The sequence below is a fragment of the Aspergillus fumigatus genome, chromosome 5 (assembly GCF_000002655.1).
Source record: "Aspergillus fumigatus Af293 chromosome 5, whole genome shotgun sequence".
NCBI lineage: Eukaryota > Fungi > Ascomycota > Eurotiomycetes > Eurotiales > Aspergillaceae > Aspergillus > Aspergillus fumigatus.
The window spans coordinates 1,263,257-1,289,109 of NC_007198.1; the positions used below are offsets into that span (position 1 = coordinate 1,263,257).

At 44.1% G+C, this 25,853-nt stretch overlaps 8 protein-coding genes across 8 annotated transcripts; 4 read left to right on the forward strand and 4 right to left on the reverse strand.

Annotated features, from left to right (window-relative positions):
* Positions 1-1,628: 1,628 nt before the first annotated feature.
* Positions 1,629-3,960, reverse strand: rps1 (40S ribosomal protein eS1). The gene is made up of 5 exons (XM_748992.2): positions 3,138-3,960; positions 2,967-3,051; positions 2,893-2,918; positions 2,309-2,810; positions 1,629-2,258 (listed from the first exon to the last, which is right to left on the reverse strand). Exons 1-5 carry the CDS (start codon positions 3,149-3,151, stop codon positions 2,115-2,117), a joined length of 771 nt encoding a protein of 256 aa, XP_754085.1. The 5' UTR covers positions 3,152-3,960; the 3' UTR covers positions 1,629-2,114.
* An 836-nt stretch (positions 3,961-4,796) lies between these two features.
* On the reverse strand, positions 4,797-6,624 carry AFUA_5G05460 (uracil phosphoribosyltransferase; the record flags this gene model as incomplete). Its single annotated transcript, XM_748991.2, has 4 exons — positions 5,580-6,624; positions 5,132-5,490; positions 4,901-5,072; positions 4,797-4,848 (listed from the first exon to the last, which is right to left on the reverse strand). Exons 1-4 carry the CDS (start codon positions 5,738-5,740, stop codon positions 4,797-4,799), a joined length of 744 nt encoding a protein of 247 aa, XP_754084.2. The 5' UTR covers positions 5,741-6,624.
* Positions 6,625-6,930: 306 nt separating this feature from the next.
* Positions 6,931-9,752, forward strand: AFUA_5G05470 (WAPL family protein; the record flags this gene model as incomplete). Its single annotated transcript, XM_748990.1, has 2 exons — positions 6,931-9,129; positions 9,738-9,752. The coding sequence occupies 2 exons, from the start codon at positions 6,931-6,933 to the stop codon at positions 9,750-9,752; spliced, it is 2,214 nt and encodes a 737-aa protein (XP_754083.1).
* Positions 9,753-10,033: 281 nt separating this feature from the next.
* On the forward strand, positions 10,034-10,806 carry rhbA (Rheb family small GTPase rhbA; the record flags this gene model as incomplete). The annotated part of the gene is made up of 4 exons (XM_748989.1): positions 10,034-10,088; positions 10,189-10,328; positions 10,380-10,508; positions 10,567-10,806. 4 exons carry the CDS (start codon positions 10,034-10,036, stop codon positions 10,804-10,806), a joined length of 564 nt encoding a protein of 187 aa, XP_754082.1.
* Positions 10,807-11,388: 582 nt separating this feature from the next.
* On the forward strand, positions 11,389-13,684 carry AFUA_5G05490 (serine--tRNA ligase SES1). Its single transcript, XM_748988.2, has 7 exons — positions 11,389-11,814; positions 11,872-11,942; positions 12,056-12,217; positions 12,272-12,693; positions 12,743-12,833; positions 12,890-13,258; positions 13,313-13,684. The coding sequence occupies exons 1-7, from the start codon at positions 11,682-11,684 to the stop codon at positions 13,487-13,489; spliced, it is 1,425 nt and encodes a 474-aa protein (XP_754081.1). The 5' UTR covers positions 11,389-11,681; the 3' UTR covers positions 13,490-13,684.
* Positions 13,685-14,008: 324 nt separating this feature from the next.
* On the forward strand, positions 14,009-15,944 carry AFUA_5G05500 (D-3-phosphoglycerate dehydrogenase; the record flags this gene model as incomplete). Its single annotated transcript, XM_748987.2, has 7 exons — positions 14,009-14,495; positions 14,557-14,864; positions 14,915-15,504; positions 15,563-15,605; positions 15,660-15,718; positions 15,775-15,856; positions 15,916-15,944. Exons 1-7 carry the CDS (start codon positions 14,188-14,190, stop codon positions 15,942-15,944), a joined length of 1,419 nt encoding a protein of 472 aa, XP_754080.1. The 5' UTR covers positions 14,009-14,187.
* A 533-nt stretch (positions 15,945-16,477) lies between these two features.
* Positions 16,478-18,868, reverse strand: sgv1 (CDC2/CDK family serine/threonine-protein kinase; the record flags this gene model as incomplete). The annotated part of the gene is made up of 9 exons (XM_748986.2): positions 18,563-18,868; positions 18,426-18,507; positions 18,274-18,370; positions 18,068-18,222; positions 17,986-18,013; positions 17,713-17,926; positions 17,468-17,662; positions 17,159-17,382; positions 16,478-17,115 (listed from the first exon to the last, which is right to left on the reverse strand). The coding sequence occupies exons 1-9, from the start codon at positions 18,670-18,672 to the stop codon at positions 16,478-16,480; spliced, it is 1,743 nt and encodes a 580-aa protein (XP_754079.1). The 5' UTR covers positions 18,673-18,868.
* An 844-nt stretch (positions 18,869-19,712) lies between these two features.
* Positions 19,713-24,807, reverse strand: AFUA_5G05520 (uncharacterized protein; the record flags this gene model as incomplete). The annotated part of the gene is made up of 20 exons (XM_077804756.1): positions 19,713-19,999; positions 20,048-20,196; positions 20,252-20,402; positions 20,460-20,505; positions 20,556-20,679; positions 20,735-20,967; positions 21,039-21,173; positions 21,339-21,685; positions 21,756-21,909; positions 21,983-22,301; positions 22,354-22,461; positions 22,514-22,659; positions 22,709-23,058; positions 23,119-23,250; positions 23,311-23,377; positions 23,434-23,568; positions 23,624-23,965; positions 24,017-24,550; positions 24,612-24,651; positions 24,707-24,807. The coding sequence occupies 20 exons, from the start codon at positions 24,805-24,807 to the stop codon at positions 19,713-19,715; spliced, it is 3,900 nt and encodes a 1,299-aa protein (XP_077660894.1).
* Positions 24,808-25,853: the final 1,046 nt, after the last annotated feature.

Consider the following 25,853-nt stretch of genomic DNA (forward strand, 5'->3'; position numbering starts at 1 on the left):
CATGCTATAGTTGATCATTAACTATATCCATAGGTTAATCTGCTATAGTTAATTATTAATTATATCTATAGTTCTAACCTTATAGTTATAGATTATTATTAATTATTATTAATTTCAACCATTAGCAAATGGTGATTTAATCTATAAGATTATTTAAAATATAAATAGCCTATACTAGAAGGAATCATCTATAAATACACCCTTAAAATCACCCTATAACTAGAGATAATTAATTAAGACATTAAGCTAAGGTATCCTTAGCTATTTTCCTTCTACTATTCTATTCTACTCTATTATTATTCTTCTTATTCCTCCTATTCTTCCTCTTCTTTATATCTAGGTAAGCTATTTATTCCCCTTTGCATTCATGAAATTTCCTTTATTATTAATATACTATTTAGTATATACTATTTTCATTTTCATATCACATAAATACTAAGCTACTAAACTAGATTATATAATAAAAACTAATTAATTATATATAATATTAAACAGAGTATTCTATAAATAGAGTTCTTTAATATTTACTATATCTTAATTTCTAAATGCTAGATCTTAAACTAATCTTAGTATTCATTAAAGTATGCTTTTAGGTAATTAAAGAAAGTAATATATTCCAATATAAAATAGATAGTAAACTATTTAATATTTACTAGCTTTTTGTCTTTCTAGCCCTAATATATTTACCTTAATTTCTATAGTTAATATTAGTATTAGTCTAGTATTTTCTAGTATTTCTACTTTTAATCTAATAAGATTATTAACTTCTTAATATATAATTAGTATAAGTTTTTTTATTAGTAGTCCCTTCTTAGATTTCTTATAATTAGGCTTTTATTTCTTAGATATACCTCTTAATTTCTACTTACTTAAGCTTTTACTTAAATTAATATTCTCTCTCTAGGAGTCTATGGGTTATTTTATTATTATTAAAAATTATATTTATTATTTACTTCTCTTTCTCTCTAATTTAGAAGTTAAATTTTAATGGGTTAGCTACTCTTTTAAAGATAGATTAGTTATTTATACTTAGTAAGTATATACTATTTTAAGTAGTATCTAGATTCTAGTTAGTTAGTTTATTAGTTCTATAGGTTGGTTAGTTCTTTCTAGATTAGAATTATTTAAGCTACTCTTCCTGTAGCCAGAGTAGATTTATTATATTAAATTAGAGTTTTAGAGAAAGATCTAGTACTAGCTATTATCTTTATATTATTCTAATAGGCTAATTAGATTTTAAAGAGTAAATGTGATTAAAACTCCAAGGTTAGCTATTAGAGGCTAAGATTAACTAGTAAGATTAGTATAAAGAGAATAAGATATTTATATATTATCTAAGGAGGGAGAACTAATTACTAAGTAGCTTATAGGGATATCTATAGTAGATTATATAATCTAATAGTCCGCGCTATCTGCATTAGCTATGTATAGTGGCTTTATGCTCTGCTATAGCCCTTAACATTAAAACCTATTAATTAGATTAGAAATTTAGAATCTGTATGGGTTGACCCAAACCCAACCCATGACCAACCACTCTTGCTTATTGTTCTTGCTAAAGCTATCAAGCTAACATCATAACATGCTAAGTGTCATGTTAAATCTCTAGATTTTCATTCTCTATATAAATCTTAGGGTAGCTATATTTAGTAGCATTATGATATATATCAGTGCACTGAAAATAATATTAATAAATCATACTAACTATTCAACATTATGTATAACCATACTTCTAGCAATTCTTTAGTCTCCTAGGGCGAGACACTATACTAATACCAGGTCAGTGGTGTGGTAAAAGGGCTCTGTTAATATAGAATTTGAATCAACTGAAAGTAAACTGCAGGTGCCCGTTGCATCAGCACATCACTGGTATAGCAGGTATTCTACTGCTAAACTTTGATCGGAATTGTCCAATTAAATATTTGAATAAGGGCAAAGTTTTCTTTGCAAGCTCCATTCTCAAAGGACATAGAAGTTAACGACACCACCAGTCAATAAAGACATGATGCCGCGACAAAAGTTCTTTTCCCATTTTAACTCATAAAAAAAGAATCCAAGCATACAGGTAGGTACAAATCAATGTCCCGAATAACCAGCATACTGGTAATTCAGTCCACTTAAACGCTTTCGAGAACCTGCTCCTTGAACTCTCTCTCGACCTTGTGGCCCTTATCATCGGTTGTAGATTCACCGTGCAGATTCAGCAGTGCACCCAGGTCGAACTTGGGAGCCTTAAGAAGCTTGACCTTGCGAATATGGACCTAGATTGCAGTTAGTCTTCATCCCGAGTAAGAATAACAGGGTCACACACATTCTGCAAAGGATAGATTCCCTGGGTAGCCTTCTCGATCTCACGACCAATGACCTCAGGAATGAGCTTGTGAGTGAGCTGAGCGAGAGAGCAGCTGGCTGCCTCCCTCTGCATGATTTCAATCATCTTCTTGCGGATGGCACGGATTTGAGAAGAACGAGCATATGTGGTCTTCTTAATCTGGTTCGGGCGTCTCTTGGTGAAGGCGATAGCAAAAAGCCGAAGGAGATAATCATCGGTCGTCTTCACAGTGACATTGGCTTCGATCAGCGACTGCCACTTGCGCACGAGGGATCGCAATTTGTCGGTTGTGAAATCAAGACCGTGGAAGTTGGTCAAACAGTTCTTGCCCTGAACCTCGTCCACACGAAGCTTAACCTTGCGGAAAGCATGGTCTTCATCATTCTGCAGGTCAGCCAGCGAGACCTCGAAAATTCGACCCTTCAGGGAGTCATTGGCGTTCTTGAGACCACTGGTGCGGTTGACCAGAGTCTTCCCGACACTATAATTCAGTCAGCATAATCTCCACTACCATTGTGAATCGCCTTTATCCTGCAATTCGACATCATATGCGTGCAACATACTCTCTGATCTGGAAAGTGGAAGGCGCCTGATATAGATTAGCTGCGGTCGACTTACACAGTCCACGTCGACATACCTTAACAGAGTATTCGTCCTTCCTGGAGAAAGGATCAACGGTCCTCTTCTTAACACCCTTCTTGCCCTTCGACAAGCGCTTGTTCCTGTTCCCGGATCAGTACCTGTAAACCACCGTATCCAGACACATGCTAAAAGCGTTCAGAACAATAATAGAAGTGAATTGGCATACTTTCCAACCGCCATAACTGCGACTCAAGTCTATCTTGCGAGGATCAAAGACAGACAGGTATATCACACCACGGGCTCTGGTGGAGGGAGTCGAGTCGAGTAACCGCTTTGTTGCTGGTCGGCGGAATAATAAGTTGAAATTGCAATCCCACAGAAAAGTCCGCTAAGCGAGACATCGGCCCTACCGATCAGATTACATAATACATACCTGCCCACAACGTCATGTGATATTTTCGTTATTATCTTAGTGTCATCTGGAGAAATTCGGATATATTATTGTGCATCGTGCGCTTACAATGATTATGCATCATGAGGCTCCTCTAATAAACTTCTTATTTCCAGCCAGTGCTCTTCGCTACACGGGCACCGCATAGGTCGCTGTCATTTTCAGCACACACTGGCCTTCTGAACTCAACAAGACTAGAAAGTATTATCGAAAGATTACATCTAAGTAAGTAATCATGTAACTAATACATTTTGAAATGTCTATCAACAATATCTGCACCTACTACCTTCGCCCTCTGGAAGATGTAGTCATAAGCCTGATAATTGGTGAAGTGGGAGAGCACGAAGCTCATATATCATCTTGTAAAACTAAGTACACCTGAGATCGAGTCCATGGGTAGCCCCACTACTTGTTTCCAGATCTCCGGTGGCATTCCGCAGAGCGGCTGGTCATATGACAAGCCATGTTAAGGATGAAAATGGAAAGTGCATGTCGTACTTTCGAACATATTTTGTTTCCAACACCTCACCATCTCCATAGGCTTATAGCTTTCTCGCAAAAGCTGGCTTGACTGACTAAATATTGCCACAGTCCTCCAGTAGCCACATCTGATTGACCACCATTTTCCGCATGAGAGCAATTCGCGACCTGCATAGGACTTGATACTAAAGCATGGTTGGTGCCAAAAGTTTAGACATTGAGCTATTACAACGAAATATTGACTGAAATCAACAGGGGAAACGCAAGAAGTCCAGCCGACAGACACAGCAACCTAAAAAGGTGAATTGCTTATGAGCGGTTCGGAGCATTATAACTAACATCCTTCATAGAAAGAACCACTGCCAACTACATTTGCCTGCTTGTTCTGCAATCATGAAAATTCCGTCATTGTCAAATTAGACAAAAAGCTAGGGCTTGGAAATTTATCCTGTAAAGTGTGTGGACAAAGGTTCCAAACAGGAATTAACTGTAAGTACGGTCATTCCTAATGCACCTGAGATTTCTATTCACTATTCTGCTTGCTAGACCTTTCTGCTGCTGTTGATGTATATTCAGATTGGGTAGATGCTTGTGACGCAGTTGCGAAGGATACAGCTAGTAAATTCGATGGTGATGACGATGTACTTGCTGTTCATTCTCAGGAGCATTCATTCCCTACTACCAACCGTGATGTCGGAAACAGTGATATATAACGACCGAATAGGTACTTATCCGCCCTCGTGATTGATAGTTCACTAGAGAACTTACGAAGTTTATGGAACAGCTATACAAGACCACTTTCAAGAAGCACAATAGTCGAAATTCAACAATCGCTTCCATTGGCCAAGAAGTTGAGACCACTATGAATTTTCAAAGCACATCTGCAAACTGCAACTTTATGTAAGAGCTATGTCGCTACACGATGGGACATCCGATTCCGGGTAAGCCACATGGCTACATGGTATAATACCGATCACCAAAATCACCTAAACCAGGGATGATGTATCTGTTGGATCGATAAGTTAGTGTTCTATCCACTGGGAGAGATTTCAACCAACTTCTTTTCGTTCAAGCCTTGGTCAATGAACGCTGTTACTACTCTAAGGTTTGGAAAGCGTTCTGCGAAATCTGCGACCCCAGAGGGACTTGCAATGAGGTTGAGAAATAGTATTCGATCTTCGGGCACACCCTTCGCCTTCAGGGTTTCAACAGCAAGCGTTGCAGAGCCTCCTACGAGTCGTCAACATGGGTAGCTTTCAATCATATCGAAAATACAGGACCTGACGCACCGGTTGCAAACATCGGATCAAGGAGTAGCACCCAGCGGTTGGCGATATCAAGGGGGAGCTTTTCGTAGAAGAGTTTCGGCTTGCAGGTTTCTTCGTCTCTCTGAATCAAAATTTTCCCAATTCGAACCGACCGACAACAATCCCTAAGACCCTGTTCCATTGCTTCTCCGGCCCTCATTATTGAGACACCACATATCTTTCCTTCAAATCTGACCCCGAGGTATTCACGACCCACAGGAGTTGTAACGGATCGCTCGACAACTGGTAGATGATTTAATCCCTCTTCCACCAAGAGTCGGATAATTCTGTTGGAGTAAAAAATAAAATCGGCACGGCTTGTATTTTTATCCCTTATCATACTGCAATTGGTCAGAGGATATGCTTCTCCATATGATTTTAATGCTCATCAATATCAGTTTAGGGTAGAGCGTCTGAGTATTCCTCTTACGTCAGAAGCGCAATTAGTTGCGGAGTTTGTGGCAGCACATGGACATTCTCATAAGAAATGTCTTTGGACACTGTTGCTGTGGGTTTCTCGCCTTCAGGTCTATAAATTGGGCCAACACCTTGTGCGGGCGAAGGCGCAGCATTCATGCCAGTGCTTGTCATGGCTCTATTTTCGAAGTAGTTAGACAGCCGGATAGTGTATAGACAAATAGGGAAGAACTCGAGTGACTTGACAACTCGTCAGATAGAATAATGATAATGTACAAACCAAATTGTCTTATGAGTACCTCTCTGGAGAGGTATCAATAGTGTCTTGAAGCAGGAAAGGCGGAGCACTCTGAAAATTGGGACTAATGAAAGCTTAGTGCTACATACCTTACATATACCCTAGGCTACTCCAGTCTACAGGTACTTTACCTTCGTCTTGCTAGGTAGGCCGACCCTAGGTTATTCTCATTTCAATCCGGAATTTCCCTCTATCTATATAACTACCAGTAAACCCCAATATAGCACCCAATTGAGCGGCACCCTTTTTACTTCTTTATATCGAAATATCCTTACACTGGATTCTTTAGCAACACTAACTGAGAAAAATATATTTCTCTACCCAGGCACTTCTAGACTTTACTCATATTCTATTCTTTGTGTTCCTCTCCGAAACCACACTTTTATACTATGTAAGACACCATATAAGTACTCTTGTAGAGATGGCTAACTACCTATACTCTTCCACTCATGTAACCCTGAGCTGGCCTGTGAAAATACTCCCAAGAGGTCTAGGATAGCCAAGGCAGTGGTATACTCCGGAGTACACACACAAAACAGTACCCTGATATAAGGGATTCTGTTTGGAAGAGATGATTTTTGGAAGCAATATCTGTATATTAGAATATTGAACAATTTATTTTTATGAGAATCAATCCAGACATGGTGGCAAGATGCTATAACTGAGGTTATTATTCTAAATTAGGTTAGAAGGCGTCAGTAATATTATTCGCGTTAATCATAATCCAAGTAATACTCAATACCATCAGCTTATAGGTACGGAGTAAACAGCCTACAAAAGGCCTCATGTTATTTACTGCTTCACCTTAAATAATCTCTTGCCACCCAACAAATACTGAACTACCTACCTACCTCGGCAATAATACCTTGAAGTAACTGTAAGGTAAGATACCTTACCGTACTAGATAGCCGAACCTTACGTAGGTTATGGTAAGATATCTGGTTATTGCACCTTAATCGCTCAAACTGTAAGTATAGAATACTTACCCTTTGATGGCACCTTATGGCGTACCTGTCCTTCCCACCTTCCTTTATAATATACTCTCCGGGCTCTTCTCTCATTCAACATGAAAGAAGACACTGAACAGCCTAGCGACCTTGTCAAATCCGCCACAGCCAGACATAGAAAGGGTAATCATGCGACACCAATAGTCCAGATTGAGAGTAATGAACCATCAAAATCTGCAAACCCCACAACTAAAGCATCGGCGAAGCAGTCTCCAGGGTTAAAACATGAGCATTTTCCATCTAAGGATGAACCCCCTGTTCCTGAGCCGGTTGATAAGATGCTTTGTCGCTTCCAAGGCCAGAGAGGGAAAGAATACCATTCTGCTCAAAACAAACGCAGGAAGCTTGACGTCTCCCAGAAAAAACAAGGTCTGGACCAAGATGTCTCACATCTGCTGCAAGATTCTAGTTCTCGGATAGCACCAAGAGACAAGAGAGATTTGAGTGCAGTCACAGACATGAGTTACACAGACGAAAAGCGCTTTGTCGATCAGAGTGACCTCAAGCTACAAATTGGTGGTCAGAATCTCCAGCAAGCGAAATCTTATGGTAGTTCTGGGAGAAACAAAGTATCTACTGCCATGCCTTATTTGCAGTCAACCCATATGGAGCAGACGAAATCTAAGAACAAAACACTCTCAATCGCCGCAGACTTTGCTACTTCACGCTCTCAATTTCAATCTAATTCGAAGGCAGAGACCAGCACACAAGTAACTGCACGAAGGCGATTAGTGGATTCACTTGGCCCCCTGGAGCCGACAGTCGAAGATGCAGTGCGAGCATCCAGAACCAACGACGACACCGAAGTCGACCCGCTTCCCCGCCACAGCCCTCGTAGAGACTCTTCATCAAACTCTCAGCCACAAACGAGTTCTCGGCCTGTTAAGCTGGTGACTGACAGTGCAAACAAGGGCACTGCTGAAACATCTGGCCCAGTCTCATCCAGAGTGGGAGGCTGTAAGGTCACTTACGCGCGACAGCGGTCTTTCTTGGATGACACGTCTATTGTTGACAGTCGTCGTCCTTCCGAAACACTGGCTTCAACAGCGGACAGCTTTGTTCAAGGGCACCGAAAATACGGACCCCAGATTCTCTCCAATCATGCGTCGCATCTTGGTGACGGAGAAACAAGCGACAGCGGTCCTGTTCGTGGGATTCACGAGCTTAGGCAAGCTGGAGACAACTCCCGCTTTCGAAGCGCGATTGAATTAATATTTGAAGACATTGAGGATGCATACAATACCACATCTGGTAGATGCAGTAGTTTTGTCCAGATATGTGAAAAGCTACTGGACCGTCAGTTTGTCCGACGCTTCCTCGAACATGGCTTCCACGAACGACTCGTCGGGTGCATAGATGATCGCCTTGATGTGGTATCTGCATCGTTCGCCCTTTGCGCATGCGGATTGATCAATCTATGCGACAAGTTATCTCACATCTCATTAATCAGCCACTGGTCGAATGTGCTGGTTCTATCTCCTGTGCTACTGCCCGTGAAACGTGATCTTTTGTCTCTGTCACAATCACCAGCTACTGGGTTATCAAGATCGGTACAAATGTCCATCAAGCAAGTTTTACCACGTTTATCTTCTAGCATCAGTGGAGACGAGCCGGCTTTCGAATTATCGCCTCAATTCGTGGCTCTTAGTAGCATCCAGTCTTGCCTAGTAAGTTTGAACAATAAGGGCGGCAGCATTGAACCCATTCCGGCGACTTTGTCAGACCACATTGTCAAATTGTTACTCCCAGAAAGAGGCAAGACTATCAAACTTCCTGTATCGCGGGAAAGGTTCAAGACACTGGCCTTGATTTTCTCGATACTGGAGTCTTACGCGATCGTATTCAGCGCAGCAGACCACGATCAGAACTACCTGTCTCTGAGAACACTTTCTCGGCTTCATGAAATTCTCAATCTGAGCCAGTGCAACCAGGGTAGGCAACTTCGCATGTACTATATTCGAGCAATATTGAACCTCACCAATAACGACCCCAACCTCTGTAACGAATATGCAACACCAGAGCTGGTGATGGGATTGGTCAACATCGTGATGTCAGATATTCGCGACGCATCCGACAATAGTTCTACAGGGGACGACAGCTCCTTGAACACATTAATCTTGGTCTTGGGGGTACTTATCAATATGACAGAGAAAAGCGAGTCAGCGAGGGATCTTTTCCTTCGCCTGACTCTCGATTCGACACCTTTAATCCAATCACTTTTGGAACGATTTTACGAAATGGTGAATTCGGTCAGCGAGGTATGGAAAAGAAGCAAACAACATGTCGCTTTCAAATTTGTTCTTCTAATAACAATGTCATAGGCAAATACAACTCCTACAGTCCGCCGCAAAGTTACTGTCGGATATCTATCTATCCTGCTGCTCACACTTTGTTTCAGCGACGAGGCAATCTCCCAGGTGAGGAGGTCACTCGACAACAAGGGACTCACCGTAGTTTTATCAACCGCAGGTGAATTTTTGAAATACTATCAGAAAGTTGATTCAGGTTTGGATCTATCCGAGTCACGAAAAAGCCAGAACACCGGACTTGTGGCTAGATTAGAACATATCATACAGCAGATTCAGCTGCGTGAAAGCACACTCCTGTAAGTTGTGGATAGGCACAATGGCATGGAAATAGCCAGACCTTTTTGGATTCCCATCTGTGTGTCACCCATTAAAGCGTGAATATTATGCTTAATGTAATATCATTTCCTTGTCAGCACAGATGGTCATGTAATGATGGAGGCAAAAGGACGTCGCAAACGGGGCTTCAAGGTGATGTAGGTGTGATCCGTGATCGGATGTCGTTTGATATGTTTGTATGTTCCGCGGTTTCTGAGTGACCTTGGTATGCATCTACGTAGTTAGGGATGCTTTGAAGGTGATTTGCCACTTGGGAACATGCACCTTATTAACTTGGTAGTCCCCGGGAAAACAGCAAACTAATGGGTGTTTCGATTATTGTAATTTAACCACTTCACTTTCTCTGACAGTTCATGTCATTGGGACACAGTGCTTATTTCCCCCAGTCTGGCTAATCGGCGTGATTCATCAGGCCCAACTTCGCAAGGTTGGGGCATTTTCACTTGCTCTTACTTCCGGGTGATTCCAATCAAAGCGACGGAGGGAAGGTCAAGGAACCAACGAAACGCAGGGAAATATGCCTGCTGCGCCGAAACAGAGGAAGATTGCCATTGTTGGTAGTCGGTCCGTGGGTACGATTCCGTATTCGAGCATGCCACCTACTTGCCTGTCGCCCTGCTCAGAGAGATCTTTCACTCTGAACTGTGTTTCCCGAACTAATCGATCACGCAGGCAAATCGTCTCTTACCGTCCGATTTGTTGAACATCATTTTGTCGAGAGCTATTATCCTACCATTGAGAATACGTTCAGTCGCATCATCAAGTACAACGGTCAGGATTTCGCCACAGAGATCGTTGATACAGCTGGTCAAGTGAGCATATAGGCATGCGTGACTTCAATTAGGCTAACAACTCCATCCTAGGATGAATACAGCATCCTTAATTCTAAGCACTTTATCGGAATACACGGGTATATCATTGTCTATTCTGTAGCGTCCCGCCAGTCATTTGACATGGTGAGGGTTATACGCGACAAAATTCTGAATCATCTTGTAAGCGTTCGGCAGGTTGCCAGTATGGCTTTATTTCTCTATGCTAATTGAAGAGCAGGGAGCGGATCACGTTCCTCTCGTGGTTGTCGGAAACAAGAGCGATCTCAAATCGGAACAGCGTCAGGTTTCGCTGGACGAGGGTAGGCAATTGGGCGAAGAGTTTCAGTGTGCCTTCACTGAGGCTAGTGCTCGTCTCGACTACAACGTCACAAAAGCGTTTGATTTGATGATTGGCGAGATTGAGAAGTCCCAAAACCCGTCCCAACCAGCAGGCGGCAGCAAGTGCATACTAATGTAGCGCTACTTGAGGTTCCTCCTGCATTCCAGTCCAATCTTCATACGGCCTGCGACTCAACGCGTGGGAATGTAATGAAATATGAGTTGTGAATCATCCCGGTCCTGATGTCCTGCCCGTCCAATGGTCTATCTGTTATGTAATCTCAACGTGGTACAAGAGGGGGTAGGAAAGACTGAGGGTCGGACACTGCTGGAGAGGGAGAAGTATGATGACATTCGAGGGAGCGATCTACAGGCTGAATGAGCTGGACAGTGGAGCGTTTCTAGAATGAGCTCACGCAGAAAGCCTATCCTGGTCTAGGAGATACAGTAGCCCCTTTTTTTTCTACAGTATACGGGTTATAATCCAACGAGCGGTTCATGTCACTAGCGAGCGTAGCATACAGCTTGAGCTCTCATAGACAATCCTAGGGGCTTTGTAGACACTCAGATCTCCAACTGGAGGAACAGCTGGTGGGAGCTACTCCGTACAGAGTGAATAATTACCACAGGCAACACTCCTGGCTTGTGCTTTCCAACCCAGAGGAACCTGAAAGTTGACCACCAATGAGGGAGCAGCTTGATACATTAGGTAAATACAGTACATAATACTAGGTACCTTTTGTACTCAAGTTTCCAGTTACATAAATGTCCCTACGGTAGTACGTTACCTTTTTTAGTACTGACTTTTCCTTATGCACATATGACTACTCAATAACCCCAAGCGAAACGATCCCCTCAATTATTTTCAACCCCTCCAAGCCTAATTAGATGACACAGGGTTCGATTGTGTCAAAGCCTTCCCACAGTTTTCCTCCATCTGTCTTTTGAATATCTTCATTCATTATTTTTTCTACTGGATTATTTCTTGTTATCCCTCTTATCATAGACTTAAAGATGCTTGATCTTGCCGACTTTGTCTCCGATCGCGGTGGGAATCCGAATAAGATCAAGGAGAGCCAGCGGAAGCGATTTGCACCAGAAAATGTGGTCGACGAAGTGATTGCTCTCTATGAGGAGGCTCGTCGAGGTATACATATCTCTGCGCCGTCCAATGGTAGAACGAATTTGTTCTGACGCATAGCAGCGCGTTACGAAGTCATGCAAATAGGATCAGAGCTCAACGCGCTCCAAAAAGAAATCGGAAAGCGAAAGAAGGTCTGTTGCTGAATGGGTTGAGGCAACCCTACTGTCTCAATGCCCCCAAACCTACTCCACACTTTTGCTTAATCTCTTCTGTCAATTATCGTTTCTAACGCTTAGAGGGATAGAATAAAGAGGATGCGGGTGTCTTGATGGAACAGAAGGCCGCTCTAGAAAAACGGAAAAAAGAGGCTGAAGAGCATGCCTCTGAACAGGAAAGCAGGAGAGATCGTAAGATTCGGACAATTGGAAACTATGTTCATGAGTCAGTGCCTGTGAGCAATAATGAGGTGGGTTATCTTTCGAGATCTTGTTACTGGCATCGGAAACTCATATGCTTAAAGGATGACAATGTGGTGGTCAGAACGTGGGCTCCGGAAAACGTGTTGGTAGAGAAGCGCAACTGTCTTTCTCATCACGAAGTCCTTACCCGCCTTGATGGGTACGATTCGGAGCGTGGTGTTAAAATCGTTGGCCATCGTGGATATTGTTTGACAGGCTACGGTCTGTTCCTAAACCTGGCTCTTATAAACTATGGTCTTGAATTTCTTTGGAGGAAAGGGTACAAACCCAACCAGCCGCCTCAATTCATGCTCAAAGAGTTGATGGCGAAGACTGCGCAACTCGAGCAGTTTGATGAGGAGCTGTACAAGGTGACTGAGAGCGATGACAAGTCCACCGACAAGTATCTCATAGCCACCTCTGAACAACCGCTGTCGGCCCTGCACGACGGAGAATGGATCCAGGACAAAGATCTTCCAATCAAGTGAGCAACTCAGCATTTGACACTGTGTTCATTGCTAAGAATGATAAAGATATGCCGGGTACAGTACATGCTACCGAAAGGAGGCCGGTGCTCATGGAAAAGATGCCTGGGGTATCTTTCGCGTCCATCAATTTGAGAAGGTAACTTCTGATAACCCTGTCATCGTTCGTCTACTTGCTTGCTCATGCATCCCTAGGTTGAACAATTCGTTCTTACCAAGCCTGAAAACTCATGGCAAGTTTTTGAGGAGATGATGGCCACGTCAGAAGAGTTTTATCAGTCGCTCGGTCTTCCATATCAGGTCGTAGCCATCGTTTCAGGCGCATTGAACAATGCTGCGTCGAAGAAGTACGACCTCGAGGCCTGGTTCCCGTTCCAGGGTGAATACAAGGAATTAGTTTCTTGTTCCAACTGCACCGACTACCAGGCGCGAGCTCTGGAAATACGCTATGGCACAAAGAAAGCCACTGATGTCAAGAAATCCTATGTCCACGCGCTCAATGCTACGCTATGTGCTACAGAGCGTACGCTTTGTTGCATCCTTGAGAATTATCAAACTGATGATGTATGTGTCGAAACGAGCCATCTAATATGGCATTGAAACGCTAATGAAGTATAGGGATTCAATGTGCCCGAGCCTCTGAGGAAATATATCCCCGGCGCTCCTGAATTCTTACCATACACCAAAGATCTTCCTAAAGACACGACATCTCATAAATCCAAAAGCAGACAGGACATTAAAACTGCAGCCGGCACCGGGGAAGCCACCAAGAAGCTACAGGACCTTCAGGTCTAAATGGATGTGATACAGTCGTCCCTTCTTCCCGTGGAATCCAGCTCTACTGATGTGTGAATTACTCCCTGAGGTAAGAGATTCAGCCATTGGGAATGAAAAGAGTACTCCCACTTGTAACCCCCAACACTACTGTGTCATCTGGTACTTAAATACAATACTATTCAATATATGGACCATAAAATGACTTAAGCGGTGCCATGGAGTAGCCTGCATATATGCATTTAGTTAGGGCTGGCAGCTCGGCGCTACGGAAATGGGTGTTGTCGACTGTTAAGCTTAAATATAACAATAGACAATGCTTCCTGTATCTCTGCGTTATGGCTCTCAGCACCCACTGAGCTTTTTCCAGTTTCAACCCCGCTAAGCTGCATCCGTTGTGTCAGTTCTCACTGAGAATTTGATGTTCCTGTTATCTTAGGCAAGCCGAAGTGGAGCTTCTACGGAGTAGAGCCTCCCACATGCCTCCGATAGGAGGGGTAAGGAGGAGAGCCCCGCTGAGCTCAATGACTCAGATCAGCGAGATGTCGTGATTTTACAATCGGTGTCCGATTCCGGAGAGCCTCTTATTATATCGTACCTAACATTTTTCAAACATTAAATTCACCTTGGAACCTTTCCTCTCTAGCTTTAATTGCTCCATACCTCTATCTTCACTAAATTACTTGCTTTTTAATTGCTTTCTCTCGGTTATTGTCAAAATGGCGACATCTGCTCGAGAAATAAATATACGCCGAGACCTCAACGTCTCTCAGAATCCGAACCTTTCCACATCCCCAACGGCATCCTTTCAGTCTGCACCCTCGAGTCATGGAGGGTCTGCATTTGCAGGCCGCGCCATTCCATTAGCCAATGCAAAGCATTTAAAACCTTTCGCTACAGAGGACATCAAGGTGTTGCTTCTGGAGAACGTAAATCAAACTGGCCGCGATATTCTTACGGGACAAGGCTATCAAGTCGAGTTCCTCAAATCCTCTCTCCCGGAGGATCAACTAATAGAGAAGATACGGTTCGTTTGGCCGAACCTTTTGTGACTTTCTCTGAGCTGATTATCTACCTCTTTGAATCAGTGATGTGCATGTGATTGGCATCCGCTCGAAGACAAAGCTCACATCCCGCGTCCTCAAGGAAGCTCGCAATCTAATCGTCATCGGGTGTTTCTGTATTGGGACTAACCAGGTCGACCTTCAATACGCAGCCGAGCATGGCATTGCAGTGTTCAATTCTCCGTTCAGCAACTCTAGAAGTGTGGCCGAATTGGTCATAGCTGAGATTATTGCCCTTGCCCGTCAGTTAGGTGACCGCTCCATGGAGATGCATGGCGGTACTTGGAATAAAGTAAGCGCTAAATGCTGGGAAATTCGTGGGAAGACTTTGGGTACGCCTGTCCTGTTTGAAGTGTGGAGTTGAGACTTATTCTCTTGGTAGGAATCGTCGGCTATGGTCATATCGGCGCGCAATTGTCTGTTTTGGCCGAGGCAATGGGCATGTCGGTCATCTTCTACGATGTCTTGAATTTGATGGCACTGGGTACTGCCCAGCAAGTGCCGACGCTGGAAGCCCTTTTGTCCAAGTCTGACTTTGTTACTTTACATGTCCCTGAACTACCAGAAACTAAGGATATGATAAGCTCGCAACAATTCGAGCAAATGAAGCATGGGGCTTATTTGATTAATGCTTCTCGAGGAAGTGTTGTGGATATTCCCGCCCTCATTCACGCAATGCGTTCTGGTAAGATCGCAGGAGCTGCACTCGATGTCTACCCGAATGAGCCTGCCGGCAATGGTGACTATTTCAATGATGATCTTAACACTTGGGCCTCGGATCTCCGCGGTCTCAAGAACGTGATATTGACCCCACACATTGGAGGTAGCACCGAAGAAGCGCAGAGTGCCATAGGCATCGAGGTAGGACAAGCTTTAGTACGATACGTCAATGAAGGAACAACTCTCGGTGCCGTCAACTTTCCTGAAGTCACTCTTCGTTCAATCACAATGGAGGAACCCAACCATGCCAGGGTAGGTTGAAGTGAAAATCAGTTACAACATGGTTCGCAGCTGCTGAATTCTCATTCAGGTCATCTACATTCATCACAATGTCCCTGGAGTTCTGCGCAAAGGTTTGGCTCGATCAACTGTTTTCTGACGTATTGACGTTCTAAAGTTTCATATAGTGAACGAGATTCTCGGGGACCATAATGTTGATAAACAAATGACTGATAGCAGAGGCGATGTACGTCACGATACCTCAGTTGGCGCTTCAGATATTGCAATGCTAAATTTGTGCAGGTGGCCTACCTTATGGCTGATATCAGTAATGTCGACAATGCCACCATCAAGGAATTGTATGAAAGACTAGAAAGCTTGTCCTGTATGTGTGACTGTTTGAGAGTTCAAGAGATATGTGGCTGACATCTTTGTTTAATCTAGCCCGAATCATGACCAGAATATTATACTAGGCTCTTGCACAGCTCAGAAAATATTCACCCAGCCTCGGAAACCTGCAGAACTTCACGTCCGGACCATGTGTATTGAGGAGGATTCATTTCATGATTGAACAGTGCCAGTCTTGTGTGCTCAAGAGAACAAAACAGTGAATAGAGGAGATAGAGAGGGCAAAAACGGAAAACTTTCAATCATCACTGGAATCAATGAACATAGGCTAATTTGATTTCTTTTCTTGGCATCTCGTGTACAGTCAACCTGCCCTAAACGTGATCATAAATTCCATCCCCAGCTCCCATGTACGCTGGCGCGAACAAATCTTGTCCCGGATTTGAAGATTTTAGACTTCACCTGTATTCATCAATACAAACTCAATGCATTACTCACCTTCTGCAGTTGCATCGTACGTTCTGGCTCTCCTCAGGTATCATGCGAAGAAGGTACATACCACAGCTTCCATTAGGCGACGAATGCACTCCTTGCCGGTCCTGGAAGGCAAAAACTTAGAACTGTGACCCCAGTAATTTGAACCGCAGCTGCCTGGGTTTCAGTAGGTCATAGACAGCAGGAGATGAGTAATAAATTTTGAATCATTCAGTACCAAGAGCGTAACAGGGTTCATTTGGCGAAGCCTTTCTGCATCAGTACTTACAAGGACGAGCTTATCATCGTCGGTACAATGCTCGATCCTCTGTTCGAGCCGCTCGAAAGTCAGGACTCCGGCTTCTCTTTCTTGAAGCACATCGGTCCCAAGGATGACCCTGTTTATGCCCTTCATTAGAGTGTTCGAGTTCCAGATCACGCCGATCAACAATGGAACCCGGACTATTGCCTTTCCTTTCTCGAGAATGTCCACTAGCGTCACTGTAAGTCGGGATGTATGAATCCAGTTTCCCATCGGGCCATCCTCCGAAATGATTGCGTTGACCTCTCTCACGTGTCGCCCTATTTGAATAACCCATGCTCCATGATGGATGAGCAGACACAGGAGGTTTAGGAGGCAAGCCGCAATCTTTTGAACCAGAGAAGCCTGGAAACGACTCCCCCGCGTTTGAAGGTCCATGTGATACAGCATTCCGGTTTTCAAAAGGGCGCTTTGTAGGATGGTTTTGAACCCCGTGTGGAGGGAGCCGGCCAACGCGTGAAGCACCGGGAATACGGCTATTTCTGTTGTCTGTTGTTGGTCTGGACCCGGAATTACTTGTCCAGCCACTGTTTGGACCCATACCCACAGAGCCCCCTGCAGGTGCCGGGGGAATGGCGCCTCGTTGCCCACGGAAACGTCTCCTATCAAATTCATGTGAGTCTTCAAAACTAGGGAGCTCCCCAGGTCGGGCAGGGAATGGCGGGCTGGAAAAGTAAGGATGGTTTATTGCATCAATAGCATTAATTCTTTTCCGCCAGTCAAGCTTGAGAAGCTCCTCAAGCAGGGATATGGCCATAGGATTTTGACTGTGACCTGAATCAGATGGTTTTTCATTTAACATTTAGGACAGATCCTGTTGGATTCTGAGTCAATAGAAAGACAAGACCTTACTCTTTGAATACCTCACGTAGACTGCCTGGTTTATACCCAAAGCTTTTCACCCCCTCGCAGCCAGGTAGAGAACTCCAACCGGGCATGTTTTCTTCAGTTGGTGTTCCAACAAGATTGAATATCAACTGGGTTTGGTTGAGATCGCTGCTTCCAGCAAGAATCGGTTTCCCCTTGAACATTTCGCCGAAAACGCACCTATAATGGTTAGTAATAACTGAAGACGACAGCAAGAGCAGAAGATTTACCCAACACCCCACATATCGATAGCTGTTGTATAACGTCGAAGTTGAAGGAGAAGTTCCGGGGGTCGGTACCACCGTGTAACAACTAATGTGGTGTAGTCTCTTTTAGCTTCCCCTCCGCCCTTTCCGGGCTCAGGTGGAGGCTCATCATATGGCCGAGCTAAGCCGAAATCCGCAATCTGAAGTACGCCGTTGTTGCTTATCAACAAGTTGGCAGCTATAACGGGTCAGCACAAGACTTGCCTTTCGCTGTGTCATGAATGCATTTTGACTAACCTTTCATGTCTCGATGTAGAATGCGGTTCTGTAACCGTGAGTTAGAACGGTCTCCGGTCGTATGGAAAAGGGGAAGGAATACACCGTGTAGGTATTTAAGTCCTTCAAGAAGCTGAAGCATATAGCATTTTATTTGAGGTTCAGTGAAATTCACTGCCGGGTTCTCCAACAGCCCCGAAAGATCATGCTCCATATAAGGAGTCACCATGTACATGCTTGGTTTTTTGCGTCCATCCCCTGTACTAAGTTAGTTCTCTCTCCCTTTCTTCGGGGTAATCAACGGCAAACCTTTGCTTCGTTCTACAGCCATCTCCTTTAACTGTAGGATGTTGCGGTGCGATAACATCTTCAGCAGTTTAATTTCACGAAGGGCCGTGATAGGAAACTGGGATCGATTCTATCAGCCTCTGGTAATGTTGTGAATGATCGAATGACCTGACACCATCCTTCTCATTGTGCATGAGAATCTTCTTTAGTGCAACAATAGACCCATCTTTCTTTGAACGTGCCTTGTAAACTTCCCTTCTACTAATCAGTGTTTTGATAAAGCATGAAAATTATGTATTGTGATACTGACCCAAAGGTACCTTCTCCTAGCTTGCCCAAGAACTCAAAATCGCGGATGCTGGTACAACCCCGGAATCTCGGATTGCCATGGTCATCCCTTTCCAGAGATGCGATAGCCATTTTCGTTAAGAATTTGGCTCTTTAAGTGAAGAATAACCTGCGCGATAGAAATTATACCAGGCCGAACGTCCGTGCTCCAATGATGACCCACTAAAACTGAGAGCCATCGGATATTGTTTGGAGGGAATGAGAAGAGTACCTCGGAAATATAAGGACCGAAGAGCCAGTCATATGATGTAAGGAACTTTTATACGGTGGTTCACTAATTGAAAGGAGGTTGCAGCTGTGAAAGCTAGCGTACGTATCAACTCAAGAAAGTCTATCTTTAATGATTTTAATGTCTTGATGCATTTTAATAGATTTTTCGGAACTTCAAATATGACGATTTACAATTAGCCCCCCACAATGATATGCATGTACCATACTCCGTACTGCGTATCGCTTAGGAAACCAATACCAACATGGGAAGTACGGAGTAGGAATAATTAGTTGAGGTCACGTGGAGCTCACGTGACCCTTGACTTGGACTTGCCTTTGGCAACCATCTCTGAAACAGTTCTCATGTCTTAGCAATATATTGCCGTCACAAGTTTTGAAAGAAGCTGCTGGACGTGTCTGTTTTGAGCAAGTATAATTTCGGGCCTAGACTTTTCCTTGCATATTCTGACTGAACTTCCTAGCACTAAAATGGCTGCGAACCATCCTATCCACATTCATCCAGCACGGCCGCTTTATCGCTTCACAGCAACTGCCTTAGGTGCCAGCATGTGGTTCTTTGTACGAGCTTTCCCACTCTTATTTCTATATTAAGGAGCATGCTGACTGAATGGTTTCACCACCTCTCAGCTCATGTATCGTGCGAAGAAGGATGGCCCCGCTTTGCTGGGTTGGAAGCATCCTTGGGACCATTGATGACCATTACATATGTGAATCAACACTATGTCCGTTTCGATTCGCCTGTACAGCCCAATATTTCAAGATTATCATTTGTCGAGCGGAAATGAGCGGCGAGATTCAAAATCCTCACACACAGTGCGGTCATATCGCTCCATAGCATTACCGTTGATATCCAATGCTATGTATGTATCCAAAACCAAGGCTCATGTTTCCATTTCATCAAGCAGCACTTTATATTGACGGCGCTGCTTACGGTTTCCCGGGCGTAGCCGTGTTTTCAAATGACCAATTGCCCGGGAGAGTAGGGGGAAGAACTTGCGTTCGGTGACCCACGAGAGTAGGAATGTGCTGGTAGCGAGTGCAAAAAGCCAAAACGCGAAACCCCTGGATATGAATGTCAGCTGCATAGTTTCGATAATCCATTCCGGTGGATCGAAGAGCATGTAGCTTGACACGATTGTGTCAACGACAATTGTGACGATCAGGGGTTCTATCCATTTAGTCAGTTCAATCCGAACACTAAGGATGTAACACTCACTGTTCGCCCTCATTGGCATCCGAAATGGTGGTCCCACGCTCAGAACGATGCTCGTAAATATATATTGGAAGATTGATATTAAAAACAGCGCCGTATTTTCGGAGTTCTCTATATTGCTATTGTTTAAGTCTATTCTTGGAGGTTGAAACCTGTGAATGGTTAAAATCAGGCTTCCGGTGAAGATTCATATACATGCTAACATACCATGGTTGCGATTGGACAGTCTTGAATGCCACGAATTGAGTAAGGATGCATATGGATATCTGACCGAGTAGGGGAGTTAACACTTTCCGTGACACAAGATTTGCGGTTGGTCGCTTGCGGGAAAGCACTGGATGCGGGCCAGTCCATCCCACTTCGAACCGTTAGCTTTGGAATCAATTTAGTATTGAAGATGTTTTAGAATGCTTACTAAATATTGCAATCGGCAAAATGAGTGCCAGGTCAATGAACAGAAACTGAAACTGTTAGCGAGACGACGACCCTGAGAAGTGCTTACTATACTTACCTGAAAATCGCCAAGGTTTGATGCTGACGTGTAAAGAAAGCTGACACTCGAGAATTGGATTGCGGAGTACAAACTCATGTACTTGAAGCAACAGAAGCTGGTAACCAAAGCAGCGCGTCCTTCCCTGCTGGTGGCTTAGCAAAAGATCTACTTCGAATGAGAAATGGGTAGGCACTGACTTGATCAGTTGTGGAACGCAAGATATATCGAATTGACGACTGGTGAAAGGCGCCGCAACGGATGCTTCGGCATCAGAAAGGGATATACCGACATCTGCGGCTTTCAATGCACCACAGTCATTAGCTCCGTCCCCACAGAACCCACAACAATAATCCAAGGACTGAAGTCTTTCGACAAGTTCATGCTTCTCATCAGGCGACATTCTGGCGAATACGTTTCCTCGAACAAGCATCTGCAGCAGTGTCAGAGGGAAAAAGGAACAAATGAACTAGAGAAGACTGCGAATCTCGCTTGAATGCTCACCCTTTTCAAAACAACATCGCTGCCGAAATCCACAACCCATCTGAAGACATCTCCACTGACTGCAAGTGTATACTTGTTGATATTGCATGCGATTGCGGGCACGGAAAGATCCACATTTGTCGAAGTCAGCGACGGCTAAATTTCATCAGCTGTAGGATCAATTCAAGGGCAGGCAAAGTCCATACTAATAGAGTACTCGAGTCAAGCTTCAACGCCGGATCATCAACACATTCCCAGACCAGAGCTGCTCCAGTATCGTGGTGATGACCTACTCTGGTCAATGATTTGCTACGAACTGACCGCGGTAGACTCACCTTCCGCAAACCTTGGTATGAAACACTGTTCATCCGCTCGAATTAAGCCACACTCTCGGGCCACGCTGACTGCGGTAAGTATATTATCGCCCGTGCACATGACATTTCGGATGCCTGCATTACTGAGCTCTGCTATTGTCCCAGTAGTGCTGGACTTCAATTTGTTTTCAAATATAATGAATCCGATGAATTCGAGGTCGCGTTCAACGAGTTCTCGAGTCAATTTCTGAGCTCTCATCCAGCTGAGTTTTGGTTCGTATCTCCCAGCACACGCAATGACACGATAGCCCTTGTGCGTGTAGAAGCTCAATAAATCATCGAAATCGTGTGGTACTGTCCAACATTGTCAGCTCATTGGGCTCGATATAAACACTCAATACGGTGGTCATGGTGGTTGACTGACAACTGTCAGGAAGGCAAATGGTCTTCAGACTTTCTGGTGCGCCTTTGACGAAAAAGGTTGCTCCGCCATCTCCAAACTGTCTTACGACGACACTCGCACGGCGCAGTTCCGACACGAACTCAAAATTCCTGAGAACTCCGAGTTCTATTGGTACCTAAAGAGTGTGTCGTTTGAATTAGTGATGTGCTGCGCGCCCTAATAGGATTTTCCAGAGGAAGAAAACTTACAGTTTGACTGGTCCCTATTTGACCACTCAAATCGGATATCTGATTAGGTGGCCTCGCAATTGGTGGCATGATTGTTTCGTACTTAGGACCATGGGGTTCTATAGATTCGCTTCCGTTCTCCTCATAGGACCAGCCAGTGAATTGGAACATCTTCACATCGAGAGGATCTCCCATTAGCTCCCCATCCACTACTCTGAGAGAGTGGCATGTTGCCATAGCGTGGACAATATTCTTATGTTGTTGAGGACCGACAGAGGCTCCGATGCAAGATGAAGATGTGGAGGCCAGAGAAGCCAAATCAGGTTTTAGATCGGTGAATCTGTATTGTCTTAGTGAGCACACATCTATAAGATACATCAAGAGGTGCAGACCTCAAATCCTGAGTCACAGTTCGCACACCGAGCACATCCAGGCCGTCCTCTGTGAGAGTCCCAGTCTTATCGAAACAGACTATATCAAGCTTGCCTGCAACGTTCACCCTGCAGGTATCTTAGTGAATAAATATGACAGCAGATGGAGAGCAGCTCAAACCTTTGCGGGCTGATACAAAATATCTTGTGACCCTTGAGTCGTGAAAGAGCTAGATTGGTGCCAATTGTCAGAGTAGCTGGTAATGCTGGCGGCACAACGATCGTGATTAGATCAAGTGCCCTAACAATGATTAAATGCCAAGAAAGCTGTGCAATGTAAGCTTAACCCTTGTATCATTCCTTGTGCCAGACTTACACCTAAGCGGACAAAATTGACAAATGATGCTATAAACCCAAAAGCAGCTATCACACCCATCACTGTGATGTAACGAAATGAATCTTTGTAGAACTTGAATCCTGAGGGTTTGGGGAAAAGCATTGAACGGACTAAGGCACCTTTTGTTGTTGAAAAGCCAGTTCTCACAACCACTGCTAACGCAATGGCTTCACCATCATCGACGCTATGTGGCCGCCGTGCACGAATGACCTTTGTTCCACTAAAAAGGAAGTGCTTGGCAACATTCGGATGGACAGATGGAGTACTGAGGTTAAGGTACTTTAACGCGTCGTCTGTTAACGGGATTTTTGATACAGGAACAGACTCTCCTTATCTCAAGTTAGTCTCGAGTCACGCAACAGAATTACGGGGTTAGTTGTTTCACAGACCTGTCAGCATACTTTCATTCACGATACAATCTCCAGACAATAAGATGCAATCGCAGGGAACTTGATTCAAAGACGGATCCGAAAATTCAAAGACATCACCGGGGACCAATTCTCGAGAAGGGACAGTCCTCCCTGCCAGTCCAGAAATTAACTTTGCGTTCCAGTTCCTGATGCAGACGGATGAATACTTACAGAAGCCATTCCTAAGCACGCGGGTATCGCACTCAAAAAGCGAGATTTCCCTCAACCTTTTCATCGTCTGCATCGAGCTCAGCTATTTGGCTAGTCCGTAGTCAAAAGACGACCGCCACATACCGTTCGTGTTTCGAAAATGGTTGCGCAGATACTGAATACCGAAATGAGGAAAATGCAAACGGCATAGTAATAGTATTCATCCAGTGACCATAGGACAAGACTCGCAATTTGGAACATGTAGAACGGGTGAAACGCCTTGTTTTGTGAGACACTGGACTTCACGATATGTAATCAAAAGCATGGCTCTTACTTCATCGATCAAAAGTTGAAAAACGGACTTCTGCTGTATATCAATGACATTCGCTCCGAAAATTTGCGCACGGCTATCGTGATCATCCGCGTCCAACCCGACCCGCATTCGTTTGATATTCGTCCACAGTGGATCTTTCCAGCCACTGATCAAGCTAAATTTGTCCTCGAAAGGGTGGTAGAAGAAGCGGAGACAACGATAATCAATGTATCTCAGGTATGAGACAGTTGGATCGTTATCTTCGTCCTGTGTACAACTTTCGGATTCCGCAAAGACTGTGGATAGCGCACGTCCGTAAGGTATGCTCAACACTTCACATATGTTGAATTGATTCCATTGATCCTGCACATATTCAGCGAAGACTTTACACGGTGATAAGCGGGGAAAACCCACCTCCACTGCGACCCATTGACATAATCGAAGGGGCGTCGGCTTTCCTATTAGTCGAACTCTCCATCTGGGCAACCAACGTAGAAGAATATATGCAAAGCCCAAAGTAATAACGCATAGCAGAGAATATAGCGCCAAGCCTGTGGAGCTCGTTGAAAACCCAGCGATGACAATGGTCAAGTCTTCCGACACGATATAAACTTTCTGGGTGAGCCTGCTGTCAATTGTGCGCTCTCCAGTACAAAAAGCCGATGATGGGCGCCGCGGAAGGAGAGGGTCCTCTGCGGAGGGTCTGGAGTAAGACAGGCGTTTGGACCTGCGAGAAGATATAATGGACTCATCTGCCTCGCTAGCCTCACCCATTGACAATCCATCAGAGTCGCTTTCAGCGTCGATTACTTCTTCGCGAGGCCACTCAATGAACCCGTCTTCTTCCTGGAAATAAGTAAAGCTGACGATCGAGTCCTTCCGGCCGCGGCGGTGAGCAAATGAGACAACGCTTGAAGGGATACTCTCTGATATCGGCCCGTCAAAGACCTGTCAAGCCACGGTTAATACATACTTCAGAGTAACGCAGAGTTAGGCTCAAGTGATGTACCTCGGTCCGAGCCATCTCGACATCCGACACAATACTATAGCTGATGGTGTGTTAGCGGCACAGAGCAGAGACACGTTGAAGTATCCTCAACATACCTGCTCTTCATGGAGTCACGTCGATGACGAGCTCCAGGCACACCCTCAACTGATGAGGTCTCGGGCATTGATCGAGCGGATTCATCTTCACCGAGTCGCATTGTGCTGGCGGGTGCTCCCTTCAATGAATTATGCTCTCAGCCAACTCACAGGTTTGACATCAATTTCGAACGGACGTCATCACATGGGGTGGCGCTGAGTATTACTGAATAACATAGATAAGGCGAACGCTCAGTCCAGCAGGAGGTACTTGTTTTTATATATGCCACTCAGTAAGTACTCTTTTCCATGAGCCAAGTAATGTGGGAATCCGCTTTTCGATAATATCTAGAGGTACCTCTATCGTCCTCTATCATCACGTGATTGTTATTACTTGCTAACTGATGATTCTGATTTGATCAACTACTCGAGTGGCATGTGAAATGTTTGAATCCAGTGTATTTACCGCTAGCCTGATTAGGAACCAAGATAGATTCTTACGGCGAGTAATAGTCTCAAGAAGGATACTGGGATGTTTTCTATGGCTCCTAAAATGAGTATATTTAATAACACAGAGCCTGTAGATGTATAATTACGTCTACAGTAATTTTTATGCAAGAAGCCATGATTTTCATCAGCGAGGTATCTGAAGATTCCAATCTACAGAAGTATAGTTCCTCGGATTCTCTAATCAGGTTAGCGGTAAATACACTGGATTCAAACATTTGACATGTCACTTGTATTAGCTCTCTACTGGATACAATGATGATCCATCTACCTTATGAACAGTATGTCCCGTACTGTAAGGATTGTAGTGTATATACAAGAGAAAACTCTATATATGATCACTTCGTATATATATCCAATCTGTAGTTGTTATTTCCTGCCATGAATCCTGGGGGATATAATATTCTATGAAAGGCTATAAGTCAAAATATCAGGCTCTAAGGTATCTACTCCGTACTTTAAGTGTTAATGCTACTAAACAATGTGGGTTTGTTTGTTGCTACGTCTATCTCTCCTATACTGTCTTAGTGTGCAGTGAGCGATGTCTCTATGGTTCACAGAAACAAACCTAATCTTCCTCTGTTTTCAGTGTACCTTAGGCATTAAGTATACCAAGGTCTAAGGTAGCGATAGCAGTCACCAACTAGCTCATGAGGCATGT

What these genes read in the sequence shown, in the direction of transcription:
- rps1 (XM_748992.2), bottom strand. An exon ending in TCCACTTTCCAGATCAGAGA is followed by an intron (nt 2,811 to 2,892) that starts GTATGTTGCACG and finishes ACTGAATTATAG; the next exon opens with TGTCGGGAAGACTCTGGTCA. An exon ending in GAATCTATCCTTTGCAGAAT is followed by an intron (nt 2,259 to 2,308) that starts GTGTGTGACCCT and finishes ACTGCAATCTAG; the next exon opens with GTCCATATTCGCAAGGTCAA.
- AFUA_5G05490 (XM_748988.2), top strand. Translation starts at nt 11,682, where the DNA reads ATGCTTGATCTTGCCGACTTTGTCTCCGATCGCGGTGGGAATCCGAAT. An exon ending in GCGTCCATCAATTTGAGAAG is followed by an intron (nt 12,834 to 12,889) that starts GTAACTTCTGAT and finishes ATGCATCCCTAG; the next exon opens with GTTGAACAATTCGTTCTTAC. An exon ending in AGAATTATCAAACTGATGAT is followed by an intron (nt 13,259 to 13,312) that starts GTATGTGTCGAA and finishes AATGAAGTATAG; the next exon opens with GGATTCAATGTGCCCGAGCC.